At 34.4% G+C, this 18,135-nt stretch overlaps 1 protein-coding gene and 1 pseudogene across 2 annotated transcripts in view; one reads left to right on the plus strand and one right to left on the minus strand.

Annotated features, from left to right (window-relative positions):
• The window catches only part of PFDN1 (prefoldin subunit 1), a 74,538-nt gene that overhangs the window by 13,615 nt on the left and 42,788 nt on the right, over positions 1 to 18,135 (plus strand). For both annotated transcript variants that reach the window (XM_025040555.1, XM_006923327.3), the window contains exon 3: positions 8,601 to 8,685. In XM_025040555.1, coding sequence (XP_024896323.1) covers positions 8,601 to 8,685 — 85 coding nt within the window. The remainder of the gene's footprint in view (positions 1 to 8,600; positions 8,686 to 18,135) is intronic.
• Positions 11,441 to 11,559, minus strand: LOC112471965 (annotated as a pseudogene).

Consider the following 18,135-nt stretch of genomic DNA (forward strand, 5'->3'; position numbering starts at 1 on the left):
TTCAGATATACAACATAATGATTTGATGTTTATATATATTGCAAAATGATCACTACAATAATTCTAGTTAAGATCAATCACCACACATAGTTACACATTTTTTTTCTTGTGATGAGAAAGTTTAAAAAAGTTTTTTTTTGTTGTTTGTTTTTCAAGGATATTTTCCATTTACCTGATAGGTTTTTCTATGCTGCCATCTTGACCAGACTCCTTATAAGAACTTTTAAGATTTACTTTCTTAGCAACTTTCAAATATACAATACAGGTTTTCTGTGATGCCATACAAATTTTACAATTGTTTGTTACATTTCTGTGAAAAATGCCATTAGAATTTTGATACGGATTGCATTGAATCTGTAGATTACTTTGGGAGGTATGGACATTTTAACAATAGTCTTCCAATCCATGAGCACAGAATATTTTTCTCTTTATTTGTGCCTTCTCAGTTTCTTTCATCAGTGTCTTAATTTTCAGTATGTAGGTCTTTTACCTCCTTTGTTGAAGTTATTCCTAGGTGTTTTATCCTTTTTGATGCAACTTTAAGTGGGATTATTTTCTTAATTTCTCTTTCTGAAAGTTCATTATTACTGTATAGAAATGCAAAAGATTTTTGAGTATTGATTTTGTATCCTGTAACTTTACCAAATTCATTTATTCTAACAGTTTTTTGATGGAGCGTTTAAGGTTTTCTGTTATGTCATCTGTAAATAATGACAGTTCCTTTCTGATTTGGATGCCTTTTATTTCTTTTTCCTGCCTAATTGCTCTAGCTCGGACTTCCAACATTATGTTGAATAAAAATGACAGGAGTAGACAGTCTAGTCTTGTTCCTGATCTTTTAGGAAAAGCTTTCAGCTTTTCACCATAGGGTATGATGTTAGCTGTGGGCTTGTCATACATGGCCTGTATTATGTTGAGATGTTTCCTTTATACCCACTTTGTTGAAAGTTTTTATTATAAATGGATGTTGAATTTTGTCAAATGCTTTTTCTGCATCTATTGAGATGATTCTATTATTTTTATTCTTCATTTTGTTAATATGGTATATGACATTGATTTGTGTTATGTTGAACCATCTTTGTACCCCTGGAATAAATCCCACTTGATTATGGTGTATGATCCTTTTAACATATTGTTGGATTTGGTTTGCTAATATTTTGTTGACGATTTTTCCATCTATGTTCATCAGAGATATTGGCCTATAATTTTTTTTTCTTGTGACATCCTTGTCTGGTTTTGCTGTTAGGGTAATGCTGGCCTTGTAAAATGAGTTTGGAAGAATTCCTTTCTCATCTATTTTTTGGAAGAGTTGAGAAGGATTGGTATTAATTCTTCTTTAAATGTTTGGTACAGCTCACTAGTGAAGCCATCTGGTCCTGGATGTTTTTGAGAGGTTTTTGATTACTGATTCAATCTCCTTGCTAGTAATTGGCTCTTTAAGATTTTTTTTTTCATGATTCTGTCTTGGTAGGTTGTATGTTTCTAGGAATTTATCTAATGGCCTGGGTTGTCCAATTTGTTGGTGTATAATTGTTCATAGTAGTCTCTTAAGATCCTTTATATCTCTGTGACATCAGTTGTAAATATTTCCCTTTCATATCTGATTTTATTTATTTGAGTCCTTTTTTTTCTTGGTGAGCCTGGCTAAAAGAGTGTCAATTTTATCTTTTCAGAAAACCAGCTCTTAGGGTTATTGAGCTTTTCCATTGTCTTTTTAGTTTCTATTTAATTTATTTCTGCTCTAATCTTTGTTATTTCCTTCTGTTAACTGCAGTTTCTTGAGGTTTAAAGTTCGGTTGTTTGAGATTTTTCTTGTTTCTTCTTCTTTTCTTAGGCATTCTTGCTATAAACTTTCCTCTTAGAACCGCTTCTGCTACATAAATTGTGGTGTGTTGCATTTCTATTTTGATTTGTCTCAGATATTTTTTGATTTCTCTTTAATTTTGATTTCTCTTTTGATTTCTTCTTTGACCCATCTGTTTGACTCATTTCTTCTTGAACTCATTGGTTGTTTAGTAACATGTTGTTTAATCTCCACATGTTTGTTAATTTTCCAGTTTTCTTTGTGTTATTGATTTCTGGTTTCAGACCATTGTTGTTGGAAAAGATGCTTGTTGATATGATATCAGTCTTCTTTAGTCTAATTTAACAAGACTTGTTTTGTGGCCTAATGTATGCTATATCTTAGAAGATGTTCCATGTTTACTTGAGAAGAATGTTTATTCTGTTGCTTTTGGAAAGTTTATGTGGCGATTATGAATATAACAACCATAAACATTTGTGTACAGTTCTTTGCATAGACATACATTTTCATTTCTTTGGGGTAGAAACCTAGGAGTGGGATTGCTGTGTTGAATGGTAAGTGGTTGCTTAAGTTTATAAGAAACTGTCAAATTCTCTTACAAGGTGTCTGTACCATTTTGCCTGTTAACCAGCTCTGTATGAAAGTTCCAGTTACTTTGCATCTTCACCAACCCTTGGTATTGCTTTTATTTGTTGTTAATTTTAGCCAGTCTAAAAGTGTGTAATGGTATCTCCTTGTGGGTTTAATTTACATTTCTCTTAATAACTAATGATGTCGAGCATTAGTTATTTGTCATCTTGATCTCTTCTTTGATGAAATGCATTTAAATCTTTTGTTTTTTTTTTAAAAGATGTAATTCACATAACATTAATTTTTCAGCCATTTTAAAGTGTACATCTCGTGGTTTTGGAATACTCATGAGATTGTGCAATTATCACCACTGCTAATTCCAGAACATATTTATCATCACAGAAAGAATTGCTAAATGTGTTAGCAGTTATTTAATATTCTCCTCTTGCCCTGGCCATAGATATCCACTGATCATTCTGTCTGTATAGATTTGTCTATTCTGGACATTTCATGTAAATGGAATTATACAATGTGTGATTGTGTTTGTCCCCTTAGCATTATGTTTTAAAGGTTAACCCATGTCGTAGCATGTATCAGTACTTCATTCTTTTTTATTGCTGTATAGTATTTCATTGTATGGATATATATCACATTTTACTTATCTCTTCATCGGTTGATGGACATTTGAATTGTTTCCACTTTTTGGCTATCATGAATAATCTGCTTTGAACATTTATGTACAGGTTTTTGTGTGTATATGTTTGTGTTCGTTTCACTTGTCTATATTCTTGGGAGTAGAATTGCTGGGTCATATGTTAGCTATGTTTACCCTTTCAAGGAACTGCCAGAATGTTTCCACAGCAGATGCATCACCAGCAATATATGAGATTCCCAGCTTCTCCAAATCCTCTTCAACACTCAACTACCTTTTCTTAGTATTATTATTATTTTATTATTTAAGAATCTACCTCTGTGACTGTCATGAAGCCCAGGCTGGGTTAACAGTGATGAGTTCTGGAGGTAAATATACCCCACTCTGGACTTTCTGGTTATAACCACTTTCTACTTCAACTGAAAACCCACTCATTGGGCCTCAATCCTTGCCTCTGCTTTCCTGGAAGATGCTAAAGCCAGTTATGTAGGAGGCTAATTCAGAGGAGGAGATAACTGTTTTCCCAGAGGGCAAGCCCTCTGCTTTATGAGGCAGATAAAACTCCAAACCACGGATAGGCTGGGACTGCACAGGCCTCAGTTATTATCTTTTTGATTATTGCCATACTAGTGGGTATGATTGTGGTTTTACTTTGAACCCATCTGTGTTTTTTTTTTATTAAGAACAGATTTCTTGATGATGACATATAGTCAGATCATGCTTTTTAATCCCTTCTGATGATCTTTGCCTTTTTCTTGGGGTGTTTAGGTCATTAACATTTCAAGTAATTATTGCTATGATTGAATTTAAACCTTACTACTTGTTTTTTTATTTGTTTCATTTTTTCCTTTACTCCTTTTTTTCCCTCTTTTTCTGCCTTCTTTGAGATTGAATATTTTTAATGATCCTATTTTACCTTCACTTTTGGATTATTAGTCCTCTGTAAAAAATTTCATAATTTAGTGATTGTCTTACTTTTTTACAATGTATGTCATTAATTTCTCAATCTGCCTTTAAATAATATTATACTATGTCATTTTATTATGTCAAATCCCTCGCACCATTCCTTTTTTTGTTGTTATACATTTTACATGTTAAGAAGCCCACCATATATTGTCATCATTTTGCTGTAGTTTGGGAGTTGACAAGCTTGTTTTGTTATGGGCCAGATAGTAAGTATTTTTAACTTTATAGCCAGTAAAATGGCTTTTTTGGCCATATTTCTGTCACATATCTGTCTTTTAACTCTGCCATTGTTGTGAGAAAGCAGCCATAGAAATTATATAAACAAATGAGTGTGGCTGGATTGGTCTACAAGCCGTAGTTTACCAACCCCTGCTTTAGACAGTCAATTATGTTTTAAAATACTTAACCATAAGAAACACATGTCTATTTTATTCATCTTTGTTTCTCAAAAGGAAATATGTCATTTCTGTGGCTACCTTCAAGAGTTTCTCTTTGTTTTTGGTTTTCAGTAGTTTGATTATTCTACATCTAGGTCTTCGTTTTGTTTTGTTTTTATTGCTTGGGTTTATCTGAGTGTCTTGGAACTGTGATTTGGTTTTTTAAAATTTGTTTTAGAAAATTCTCGTTCATCATCTCTTCAAATGTTTCTTCTCCATTCTCTCTTCTTCTGGAACTTTAATTACACATTAGATTGCTCAATATTGTCTCAGGTCTTGTGTGTCCTATCTTATTTATATATTTATTTTTGTTTTATTATTTTTTGACAGATTTTTTCCTCTTTGTCTTTTAGTTTAATTTTTATTAACCTGTCTTCAAGTTTACTTGAACTTTGCCACCCACCTAATTAGGAACGTTATAATTTAAATTCTGTGCTTCATATTTTCTGGCCCATATTTTAGGTTGAATTTGGACCACAGCCCATCAGAAGGCCAGCTGATGGTTACACATTCTTAGGAGACATCACTACCAAGGTATAGGTAATCAAGTTTCTTTTATTTCACTCTGCTGAGAAGCAGATTTATTTCTTCACTCTTTGAATGTGGGACCCTTTGAGAACCTGAATTTCATCAAGGATTCTCTAATGGCATCCTTACTTTGGCCTCTGTTTCTCCTGTTTATCTTCTATGACAGTGCGAATGCTCAAGGTCTCTAGAATTCAGCAGAAACTCCCAGGGGTTTCTCAGAAAAGACTATTTATTGCTTCTTACCTTCCAGAATTCCTGATTTTGGACTTTTGTGGAATCTTTCATCTGTGGTTACTTAACAGAATTAAAAAAAATTTTTTTTTGCTTTGTTTTTTATCAGGATGAGTATTCAGGGTATCTGTTCTGCATTATGCCGACAACAGAAGTCTCTCCTCATTCAGCGTGCCACACTACGGATGTACTGTAGTTTTGAAATAGCTTTTTTACTAAGGGATCTAGGTCCTTCCTTCTGTCCTTCTTTTCTTCCCTCCCTCCCTTCCTAAAATTTTTTTTGCACGTATATCTTTGAACACACATGCAAGTAGTTTTCATCACCAGTGGAATGTGGCAAAGAAGCAAGATAGGCTCATTTTTAGTCAGCCTGTTCTGTGCTACCGAATTTGTGGATAACCTAAATAACATTAGAATATGTTTTTAGATATCCTCTAAAAATTTCTCACCAAAACAAAATGCATTATCATAAACATTTGTTGTCTCTGAACAGTGTATGTCCGGGTGACCATACTTTGGAAGAGTACCCAAAAGACATCATTGCCACTGATCCTGGATTGTGTTTTGGGCATGTGAACAAAGTGGAAGTCATGTACCAATTCAAAACAGCTTCTGATAGTTCTCAAACAAAACCAAAGGCCATCATAAAATCATGTTTTTCAGATGGCATAATTGAGGAAATGAAATAGGCTACAAGCCTTGAGAGTTGACAGTGCAGGGCCACATGGCATTGATTTTCAATGTAGAAGCCTTTTACAAAGCAGAGACTCTAGTCTGGATTTTGTAATTCTGAGTATTGTAAGCACATTCTGTGTATGTCATTTGTCATATAAAAATAATTTCTCTCTTCATGGTTTATTTTTCCTTTGTGGTACATTCTGGACTCCAGAATCCTTTACCACTTTCCATAAACTATCAGGCAAGATCTCTGTGAGCATCTCTGCTTTGAGAAACTCTGTACATAATGTTTATTTATGATGTGTGACTCAATTACATTGTCATGATATATCCTTTATCTTCAAAATAGTCTCTAATAATTCAGTGCCTTTTTAACAACAGATAAGGTGTTTTCTAAAGACTCTTTTCAGAAATCTAAATGTTTCTTGAGGCCCTTTTCAATCTCCACACCATGTATCTTTGGCATTTTTAAAATTGATGACTAAACCAAATTTCCCATAACTTTTTAAAAAATTTTGACTGTGTAACTACTCTTTGAGGTAGGCATCAAGTTTACTCAATACTCATCCTTGTTTATAACTTTCAATGGCTCAGATGTCCTTAGGCTTAGAGTAAATGAGCTGGCTTTGGTGACATCTCTCTGGCCTTTGAAGTTGGCCCAGTCCAGTATAGCTACCTCAGGGGTGTGTGGCCATGGAAAAACATGTTTTTGTTGTTGAGTGTTCTTGCTTTCTAGTAATTTTATTTTCTGCTCAAGGGATTTAGTATCTGTTCAGATACTTTATTTTTAAAGGCCACATAAGTAATGACTTGACCTCTAATCTTAGCTTTGAAAATTTCCCAGACACTAACAAAGATAATGTCTGATGACCTATTATTTGAGAATACTACGCACTGGCCAGTGATCAGTGCTATTTAAAATGTATATTTTACTTGGAAAATGATTTCCATGATTAAAAGACTAAGTAAAATTGTGCATGTAGTAACATATTTGGTGACTCTTGGGCTTAGATTTATAATACTTTTTATTTTTACAAGGTAACACTGAGACTTAGGACAGTTCAAAACAATGTTTCTCCTTAAATATTATATGAAATACAGATGTTCCGCAACTTAAGATGAGGTTATATCCCAATAAACACATTGTAAGTTGAAAAATTGTTAAGTTGAAAATGCATATAATACACCTGACCTACCGAATATCAGAGTTTAGCCTAGCCTACCTTAAATGTGCTCAAAACACATTAATCTACAGTTGGGCAAAATCCTCTAACACAAAGCCTATTTTATAATAAAGTGTTGAATATCTCATGTAATTTATTTTGCATGTCGCTTTCGTGCCATTGTAAAGTCAAAAAACGGTAAGTCAGACCATCATAAGTTGCAATTAATTCTGAGAAAAACATTCTGTAAACCATAATCTTATCAGAAACAGCACCTGTCTCTCTGACTAATAATAACATTTGGATACAAAGGTTTTTATAGTAATTCATGTTTTGCATGAATGTAGGCTATCTTTGCAGTAAATATATAAGTAGATTTTTACAAAGGACCAAGTTACTATTGAAGACTAGGATCTTCAGTTAAATATCTGGACTGTCTACATCAGGACATGGGCTTAATAATTAGTGGAGTGGAAGAGAAGTTCACCAGGCCATATTAATATGTGCCAAGGTGTATTCGTGAAGAAGAGGCGGGAAATAGCAGTTTTCTCCCAGGTATCTGGGCAAAGCTAGAGTTGCTCTTTTTGGTCTGTTTTTACTTGTCTTGTATCTATAGCAGAACCTCTTGCTAAGAACCCACCTAGACAGTGTTTTTGTGGTGTTGGTAGAGGAAACTGCATGATGTGACCTTGATGTTTTCTTGTTTGGCTTTTTAGTAAGAGATGTTGTTTAGTTGTTTGTTAGAAACTCTTAAGTTATGTATAGAGAGAAGAAACAGTCTGCTTAATTGATTGTAATCTTTCGATGAAATCTGTTATAGCCTAGTTGGACAATCCTGAAAGAGATTCGAGTAATTGAGGTTTTCCCTTGGTTCCAGTGGAAGGGAAATATTTCAGTTCACTTACTTGAGGCTATAAAATAATTTGTTCTTCCTTTCCCCACAGCAAGAATTATGAACATAAAGTCACAAAACAGATTCAGTGTTAATTTTTAAAGCTTCCCTATATTTCCACCCCTCATCAGTTGTAAATAATATGCCTGACTATAAAATGGAAAAAGTTGAAATTTTCCACTTGTGCATTTTGAGCTTTTCAGAGGTATTATACACTCTGGAAATAATAATAAAAGATACTAGGCCTTATACAGTGCTTTTTGTGTTAGGAACTCATATAAACACTAATGCATTGATCCGAACACAGTACTTGATTGTGACTTTAAAAGGTCATGAGTTACTGCTGTTACAAAAAAATATAAGAAAAGATTGGAGGAGGAGCTCTAATTTACAAATATTGTTTAAAAAATATCTAGATAAAAGTGGATACAGATAACTGGAAAAATAAAAATTATGGGGAATTTCTATTGTTTGTTAACTTTTCTCTTAGCTCGTAATAGATATTTGTCCCTTTATTTTTTTCGTTTATCTATGAATATACTTGAAACCTGATTCCTTTCTTAGACAAGAAAGCAGAATTTACTTTTCAGCTTTTATTTCTTTTTAACTTAGAATGCTTAAACCTGTAGTAATTTCCTGAGTTTGCCACCTTAATTTTCAACTTTTTTGTGTTTTGTAGGTTTATTCTTCAGTCCAAGGAGGTAATTCACAATCAGCTATTAGAGAAACAGAAAATAGCAGAAGAAAAAATTAAAGAGTTGGAGGTAAGTTTTGAGTGAACACCGATAGTAATCAACTTTTAGGAAAAGCATAATTATCTCAGTGTATCATGTTATATTAACGTGTATGCCCGCTAAGGTCATGTCACATTGCTTTCGTTTTTTCTAACTGTGCTAGAGCTATGAAGCAGTCATAATCATGGCAGTGTGGAAGACAAAAAACAAACAAACAAACAAACAAAAAAAACTTCTTGAAACTAGAGAATTTTAAAGAAGATAGGATGCTGTTAATCTGAGTGTATTTTCTCCATTGCCTTTGAATGAACATGCCTGTTCTTAAAAAACAAAAATAAAAAAGCCACATGTATTTAAACATCACGTATTGTGGTGGAAAGGCATGAGCATGGGTAATGATAATGGTAGTTAGAAAATCTTGATATATGTCTCTTTTACACATTGTATTTCCTTTAAGTAGATTGGATTCTAGACAAAGACTGAGTAGTAAACTGTAACTAATTAACTATCTGAAGGATGGCGTTCCAGTGAGGAAAACAATTTTTTTTAGGTAGGGAAAAGATTATAGGTAAGAGTAACTTGGTAAATCTTTGGCAGATTGGAATTGTTTATTAAAATGTCCTTACATATTAAGAACTTTGATGAGATATTCTTCTTGGGCTGTGGCGAAAGGTGCATCCTGTAAATAGTAAAAGTTGGACTGGACAACAAACTGTTATTATTTCTTCGGGACCAAGATTTCCTGAGAAGGGGGTGGATACAATGACTTCATAGGTCACTTTATCTAATTTGTGTGAGTACTATTTGAGGCAGTGGTTCAGAATCTGACTCAGCCCTCTGCTGAATTGGTGAGACACCCCCTTACACTCCTGGGGATTTCTCAGGGCCACCGATTTGGCATGACCTGGTGAGCACGTAGTGTCTTAGGTTACTTAGGCATATTTTTGTTTGACTACCGATGATAATTTAAACAAACTTGATAATAGATTTATTGTTTAGAAAGATGTAAAAATAAATAAGCAAACACAGAAAAAAGAAAAGAAAAAAAACTTATCTTGCAGTAATCAGGTTGCTATTGTATCTGATTTTATCATTTTTGTCAGCCCAACTGTTCTAGATTGAATTTTATATCTTCTAGTGTTTTCAAACAAAAGTATCTTAACTTCAATCAAAATTGTTTTGTGTAATTAACAAAAAATGTGTCTTTGCAACTGTAAGTCAATATATCTAAAAATCATCCGGATGAATAAGTAGCAAGGTGCAAATTAATGTGTATATAATTCTCTGATAATCTCCATGTTGGATAAATTGTAAAAAGTATGTGTTAACTTTTATAATTAAAAAATTATCAAGGTAAAATTGCCACAGATGAGGATTTTAGGAAACTACTCAGTTCTGATGAGTATTAGGAAATTTATTTTCCATAAGTTAGTTTCCTTTCATGGAGTCTCTTAAATACTGGTAAAGTATCCAATATGACAGATAATATAAGTAGATTAGCTGGTTTGTTGGTACCTGTTTGAAGTGCTGATTATAGCTACAAATAACTAGCAAAGTTAAGCTCTAGACTCTACCCTAGCAGGTTATTTTGCCTTTTTTCTTTTTAACCTTTCATTTTGCTGTTATTTATGTTATAAAAGTAATATAAGTGCATTATAAAAGAGAAAAATAAACAAAAGTAAAACAAACGATTAAACGACAATATAACTTTCCCCTCTTCTCTGCACACCCCCAAATGTCATGTCAATAGTTTGGTGTATATCATTCTAAACTTTATTTTGTAAACATAATTTTGTACACGTATATACACACTTCTTTTATTTCTGTATTTACTATTTCTCTTCATTTACTAATTTATCTTTCTACTTTAGTAAATAAATCCAGTTTATGTTCAGTTTCTTGTTTTCTATTTCTCCTACCATTGTAGGTTCCTTTTTACCGCATTTACATTTAGTATACTCTCGAATACTGCCTTAACTTGTATTTTTAATAGCATCACCCACTACATCCTCTGTCTTCCCTGAAGCAATCCTATACTTTCCCACTGTCATAGCTTTATAGCTTTGTTACTTCAGGCTGAAATGTATGGATAGGCACACATACACATTGTTAATTGTAGTGTTCAGGTTTTCTGTGTCTGATTCTTTTCTGTTTATTTAGTCATTGAAGAAGGTGTATCAAATCTTCCTCTATGATGATATTTGTCAATTTCTCTTTAGTGAGCAATGATACTTAGAGACTGTTATCTGGGTACTGTAAGTGCTCATTATTACTGTGTACATAGTTCAGAGGATATGTTTCATTTTGCTTTATATGTTTAGGAATTTCTCAGCTCTTTTAAAGATGATATTCCACTGACTTCTGGCTTCCTTAGTTGCTTTTGAGAAGTCATCTATCAGTTTGATCTTCTTTTGTTTTTTCTCTCTGGCTACTTTTAATATTTTCTCTTTTTCTTTTATACTTTGTAGTTTCTCTGGGATATGTTTAGGTATGGATGTAGTCTTTTTGTTATTTTCTTAATTCTACTTGGATTAAGTTGGGTTTCCTAAATCTGAGAGTTAATGTCTTTCATCAGTTCTGTAAAATTCTTATTTTTTCTGACTATTACTTCTTCCCTGTTTTCCCTTATTAAATGGTATTTCCTTCTGGAATTTTCCCCCACCTTTATTATTTATTTTTTTAATTAATTTATTTTTTCTTATTTTTTCAGGTGAGGCAACCCTTGGTTGACCTCACAGATTACAAGGACCTTGTCAGCCTACAATCCCTTATTATTTATTTTTTATGCCTACAGCACCTGGCCTTCCTAGGTGGTCTCCCATCCAAGTACTAACTAGGCCTGACCCTGCTTAGCTTCCGAGATCAGATGGGTTCCGGCTTGGTCAGGGTGGCATGGCCATAGACTTTCTCCACCTTTAAACCAGCTGTCTCACCATCTTCAGTAGCATCTTAACTAGTTTTTCCATCTCCAGCTTTTTAGGGTAAACTTCAGACTGGTTAACATACCATTAAGATTCTTTATGAGATGACGCCTGTTTATTTCTCTCATCCTCCTCATTTCCTCTGCTTTCTCTTACATTGTGTGTTCTAGCCATGCAGAAATATTCTGTTTTTAGAATATTTCTTTGGTCATGCTTTCTTTGTTCCTGCTGGGTCCCTGCTTGGGAACTTCCTCCTACTGCTGTTAACCAGCTCCATCTGTTAAGCCTTAAGATCTTAGTTTAGGACTGCTTTTCCTGAGAAGCATTTTCTGATTCTTCAGTCTTAAATTAGGTGCTTTTTCCTTGTTATCCCTAATATTCTATTAGTTTCATAGAACAGTTCAGGAATTTGGGCATATGAGTGAACACAAATTGAAGTAATTACAAATATGGTTTCTTGTTACTGGGGAATCAGTACTCTAAATAGTTTTTCAGCACTCTAAATAGCTTTTCCCAAGGCCTCCAAGTTGTTCTTCCTTTAACATCTTCAGTCTCTTCTTCTAGACCTTAGTAGTTCTTGACAGTCTAACCTGTTTCATCTTAATTCTATTTAATAATCATCAGTATTAATTTTTGCCTTCAGATACCTTTCGATTAAGTTGAGGAGACACAGATATGTATCGCTGCAGACAAAGGCCATGACTTTCTATTTAGCATGATTTCATCTCTGAAGGAGTAAGATTGTCTGGATCCATAGGTCCAGTTTGATCAAAGCAGTTAACTTGGCTTACTGTGTGTACGCTGCTTCACCCCTTATTGAGAGTCTATATAAATTACACAATGCATAACCTAGGTACTTGGTCTGATTCAGGTTCTCTAACAGGAAAGCCCATTTTTATTAGTATTTCCTAGACTCTTTTTTTATCTGCCTGTGTTCTTACTGTTTCTTTATGTTTGCCTTCTGCAGATTTTTCCCCCTAGTCTTTATTTATGAGTGCAAATCTTACCTAGAATTTGTTTAGCTTTTGATAACTCTGTTATGCTGTACCTCGGTTGTCACCTAACCTAGTGGCCTCACTTACTGGTCCTTTCTGCATAGAGAGTTAAATTAACTAGAATGGTAATGACAAGTACTGTCTTAACCTTGGGAAGATAGTTTTACTGTCCTTTTCTTTTTAAAACTCCATATTTACATTTTAATACCCCTGTGCTGGGTTATTCTGACTATAGTCACTTTACTGGGATTATTTAGGAAATATTTTCATAACAGCCTCACAATATGATATTATGTGAATCTTTCCTTTATAAAGATGATAGATCAAGTTCTGGGAGGGAATATCACCATTTCATCCTAATGGTGATTAGTAGACCAATGATGCCGATTCCGTTCGGGAGAAAATATAAAGTGGTGGCTTTGGTATGATAGAGTAGCCATGTTATTTATGTCATTGGGGGAATTCTCTATTTTTTACAAAATATTGACAACATAACTTTTTAAAGACGATAGCCAAGTGTATGATACATAATACAGTATATGTTATTAGAAAAGTACAAAAGCATAATTTTTTAAAATGCTGTGAATATAATTGGGATTTGGAATTGTGACTGAGTCTCATTGGTCTTTGTAAAAGTAATTTTCTTTTTGGAATGTACAGTATTGCTACAAAGAGAAAGTAGAAGTTTTTTTTTTTTTCCCCTGAGAAAATCAGTTTACTTAAAGTTGAGTTAAAACCTGTTGATAGATTGAGGAGATATATAGAGTGAAAAATACATCCTACATTTTTGCTCAGTTTTTTTGAGGTAAGAAGGAAATAATTACTTGTGGATTTCTTTTGCAGCTGAGAAACCTTAGATTCAGCACTCAGATGAGCTAGAGCTCAATTTCTGACCCCCTGCCTTATAAATCTCAACTAATTGAAATCCTTGAGATTACTATAAGCTTTCAGTGATGTATTTGAACACATTTTGACTACCATACTCTGTGTTCTCTCCTTTGTTCCTGGTGGGACCCAAACAATTATTGCTTCAGGCCCATCTGTCTTCAGTCTAGAGTTCTTGCATTCAAAGCACATGCGTATACTGGTTGACCACTTTCCTTCCCCTTTATCTCTGACATGATTACTACCCCTTTCACCACTCTAGTTAGCTCAGCAATGACAGAATAAAAAATAAGAATAAGGAAACCCAGGACCTTCTGGCCTGCATAATGCTGCTTCTGACGCAGAATCTTACAAACCCGGCATTGTGAAATAGCTCTCCAGCCCATCCTATAAGTAAAATCTAAGAAACTTGTGAAAGTCCTGACTGCCTCAGAAATGACAATTTTAGTCAGGCAGTGGTTCCTGAAACAAGTAGAAGGATAGTAGCATGAGAACTGGATAGGAGGTGCCTGTGACACTGCAGTTGGCTGGGTTCTGAGACTGATGAGAAAATGTTTTGGAGGAGTTCTCATGATTGAGGTTTTACTCTGCCTGTCGAGGATCATTTTTTCCATAGCATGGGTGGTGGCCGGTAGGCACTTGGATGGATGTCCAGTTTTTGCCCTAAGTACTTCATTTTGAACTGGTACCATTGTGCACATGATGGGAGCCCCTCCTTGGAGGTGGTGTTAAGTGCATTCTGCTTTGTGATAGGCACCGATTCTTGTCTGTGTTTTCAGTGAAGAGATAGGGGCAGGTGAGAGCAGAGCCAGTGATAGAACATTTTTTATACATTAAACAGTAATTACACCCAATGGTTCATCTGCTTACATAACTCAAAGTTAAAAAATTAAAAAGTCATTTATGTTTAGCGAAATACAGCATTTACAGAAATATAGACATATATATTAAAATACGTACAGCTTAATCAATAATTATAAAGCACATACCTGTAACTGTCATTCAGGCCAAGAAATAAAAAATTGGCAGGCCGCCAGAGCCCTTCCTCCCACTCCTTTTCTGATCACAGTGCCATTTTGCCTGCCCTCCTGCCCCCCAACCAGGTAACTTCTCTGTTTTTGAACTTTATATGAACAAAATCACTATACATTTTTTCCTTTTTTCACTCAACATTGTGTTGTGAAGTACATCTGTGTTACTTGAGATTGTGATTTGTTCATTTGTGTTGCTGTACGGTACTCCATGATTTATCTTTCCATACAGTCCACATTTACCCTTAATAAGTCAAGATGTTCTCATATAGTGTTTGCACAGTTTAACCGTTTAGCCCCATGCTGAGGGGAGGGAGCTGTTTTTCGGAGATATCCTCCTGCCCCAACCCAGGAAAGTTTGAGTCTTGGAGAGGAGTATAAAGTTTCTCTACTCTAAAAATTAGCTCGATGATTTCCCACCTTCAGTAATAGCTAGGCACCTCTGTCTTTTTTTTTTTTTTTTTAATTTAAAAATATAATTGCAAGTTAGTAAATTAACCTTTCTTCTGTTGTTTTGACTTGGGAGCCTTGGGTGAAGTTTCCTTTATTGTCCCATACATTGGGATTTCAGATATGAATACTTATCTCTTTATAGAGTTCATTTGCATTCTCAACATTTATAGAAATGGATGTTTGTTTTAAAATAGTGTGTAGTTATTTAAGACTTAAGTCTAAAAGAGCCTGACGGTTGGAAACTATAGAGTTTATAGTGAACTATATATATTCTCTATGCCCTGGTGTCTTAGGGTTTTAATGTAGCTGTGTAATCCTCCGAGGTTTTCAGAGAATAGTCATGAATCCGAAAAATCCATATATGTTCTTTTTCTGATCTAGTATTCTTTTTGGTTTTATTATCAGTATTATCAGTGCCATGAGCAGTGTATGTATGTTATGATCCAAGTGCTAATATTTGCCCAAATGTGAACTATGTATGACATATTTCATTTCCTCAATAGAAATATTTCAGATCTGATGAGAACTTAGATGTAAACAGTTCAGATACATTTGCCCTACTAACTAGAAAGCCTTTCTTATTTATCTCTTAAAATATGTCTTACACATATTTCACACACTCCTTAGATCTCTTCACTGATTTGCATCTTCATTTTATGATTAAGATAAAAGAAGGATTTGCATCTCAGCCCAGAGTTCAGCGTTTTGTATCTCAATTTAGTTATTCTTTTCTTCCAGGATATCTTCCCAGAGTCCCTTGATTTCCCTCCTTCAAATACTTGTCTATACCCACACCAAAGTATCCCTTTGAATGCTTCAGAGGGTTGATGACCTCAGTCTTCACTATTATATAGTTTGTACTCTTCTCTGTGTCTAACAACTAACTTTTGTCTATAGCCCTCTCCCTTCCATGACTGAGAGTTCCTCCAGCCATTTTCAGCTTGTCTAGAGAATGATTTCTTTTGATGAGTTAAACTTTGAATTTTCTTTCATATTATTGCATGCCTCCCCACTCTTGTAACTAGATGGTAAGGTAAAGTTAATCAGTACACTTTCTTTACCCCAGATTCTTACTCTCATCAGTAAATCACAGGTCTGCTCTAACCTGAAGTAATAGATAACTGGCTAGAAGAAATGAATCATTACTCAGTGTGGACAAGGCCTTACCTGAATTAATAAGCATGTTGTGCATGTCAGCTCAAAAGAACAAGATCCAAACTGATGTTTGAACCATAAGTAGAGATACCCAAGACTACTAAATTTACAAGAGTGTTCATTACCCTAAATTCCTAATTTAAATACCTTTTATTGAGTTAGGAGTTCTGGATTTTAGCTTTTACTATACTCTAAGCCTCAGTGTCCTTATTTGTAAAACAAGATGGTTGGATTAGAAACTATCTAGGGTCACTTATATTAAGTTTATTGTTATAACCATAGTTTTTTTCTCAATTGCTACTTTAGGAGCAAAAATGCCCCCTTCAGATGAAAAGAGGCAAAGCAAAACAAAAAACCAAAAACCAGTTTTCTTTCATGTCCAGATCATTAATTCAAAAAGTTAATTGGAATCCTATTTTTGAAGCTAAAATAAAACTAGTTTGCCTGCAGCTTTGCCAGCTAACATGTAATACAAGGTGACAGCATCTCTTTTGATACTTTTGTAGTGGCTGCTTAAATTACTGAAATCTAAGAGGTGTGCATGCGATGGCCTAAAGGTAGTTCATTTTAGGCATCACCTGTTGTAGAGATAACTTTGGGTAGAGCTGTGCCATAGCTTATATTAACTCCAGCTATGTAAATTAAAATAACATACCCAGCAAAACATCATTTTATTCATTTGTAGTGCTTTATCCTATACTCTCGTAAAATACATGATACTTAGAATAGTGGCAAAAAATGTTCAGAAAATTTTGGTAAATTATTAAATTCCTTAAGTGTACATGGACATTTTTATAAGTGGTATCTTATTAAATTTTATAAAATATTTTTATGAATTTTAATATGTTGGTGCAGTTATACTACTTAGGACTTTTTTTATTTTACCATATTATTTATTTCTCAAAGAATTTCTACTACATTATTTCATTTATAAGTAGAGTATCTATGAGTGATGCTGTCTTGCTAATTATGATTAGAGAAATTTTTCCCACCTCGCTTTGTCTTGCTTTCAAACAGATCTCCTACCTGCCATCAGCATAATAATAAAAATATTTGAATTTCATCACTATTTATGAAGCCATTCTTTTGGGTACATAATTATCTTATGAGGAATTTTTCCAAAATGAGCACAGATACATTGTACTCCTAACTTTTGTGTAAACCAGTTTAATTCATTTTATTCTGCTTTTGTTTTTAAGAAAACACATGGGAGGGTGGAACAGTACTCCAGGTCAGGAAGCATTATCGGTTTCCACTGATGTTTTATGTGTATTGTTTTTATATGTGACTCTAAAAGCTCAAACTCAGTGTGATGCTATAAAGACATGGAAAATGATTCTTTCTTAGGGTTGGAGGAAGTGATGACTAGTGTTTTTTTGCTGGTAGTATCTGATAATCCCCCCTCCCTTTAGCTATTCTAGGCATGTTTAGTTGTCAGGCGTTGTCGGACTAAATTGCTAAAAATAACAAATAAGGGGGAGGCTGTTCTAAGGCCAGCTCTTGCCACTGTCTGTAATCTGTTTAATTTAGTTCCTAGGGAGAAAGGGCAAAAGGAACATGGTGCCATTCTCATTGAATGCGTTTTTTGTTTAAAGTGCTGACAAGAACATTGTTTGAGCTCTCGCTTTCCCCAAACCCCATAGGGCTCACGTACCCACATCCACATCCACTGTAGGGCCAGAGGTGGGGTTCAGGGAGCATGCTCTCACCAGTGGTTCTGCTAGAGATTAACCAGCGATTGTGGTCTTTTGCTCACCTTTTTATGTGGCTTTTGACAAGCAGAAATGTGCGCTTAGCCTATGAGAGAGGGTGAGAGGAAGAGTGGTGGTTAGAAATGGGGGAGTTAGTGTGCGACTAAAAAAATCTTTCTATTTAGTCCTCTCCCTAATGCAAGTGTTCAGAGAGTCAAGTTGTTTGATAAAATTAACCATACGTGTGACTCTACTATACCTGCATGTAATTTTAGCTCACATTGCCAGCATAATGCTCTACTTGGATTTGGTTCTTGACCTCTCTGTGCCTTCACTTCTTCCTAATAAT

The sequence above is a fragment of the Pteropus alecto genome, unplaced genomic scaffold (genome assembly GCF_000325575.1).
Source record: "Pteropus alecto unplaced genomic scaffold, ASM32557v1 scaffold78, whole genome shotgun sequence".
Lineage (NCBI taxonomy): Eukaryota > Metazoa > Chordata > Mammalia > Chiroptera > Pteropodidae > Pteropus > Pteropus alecto.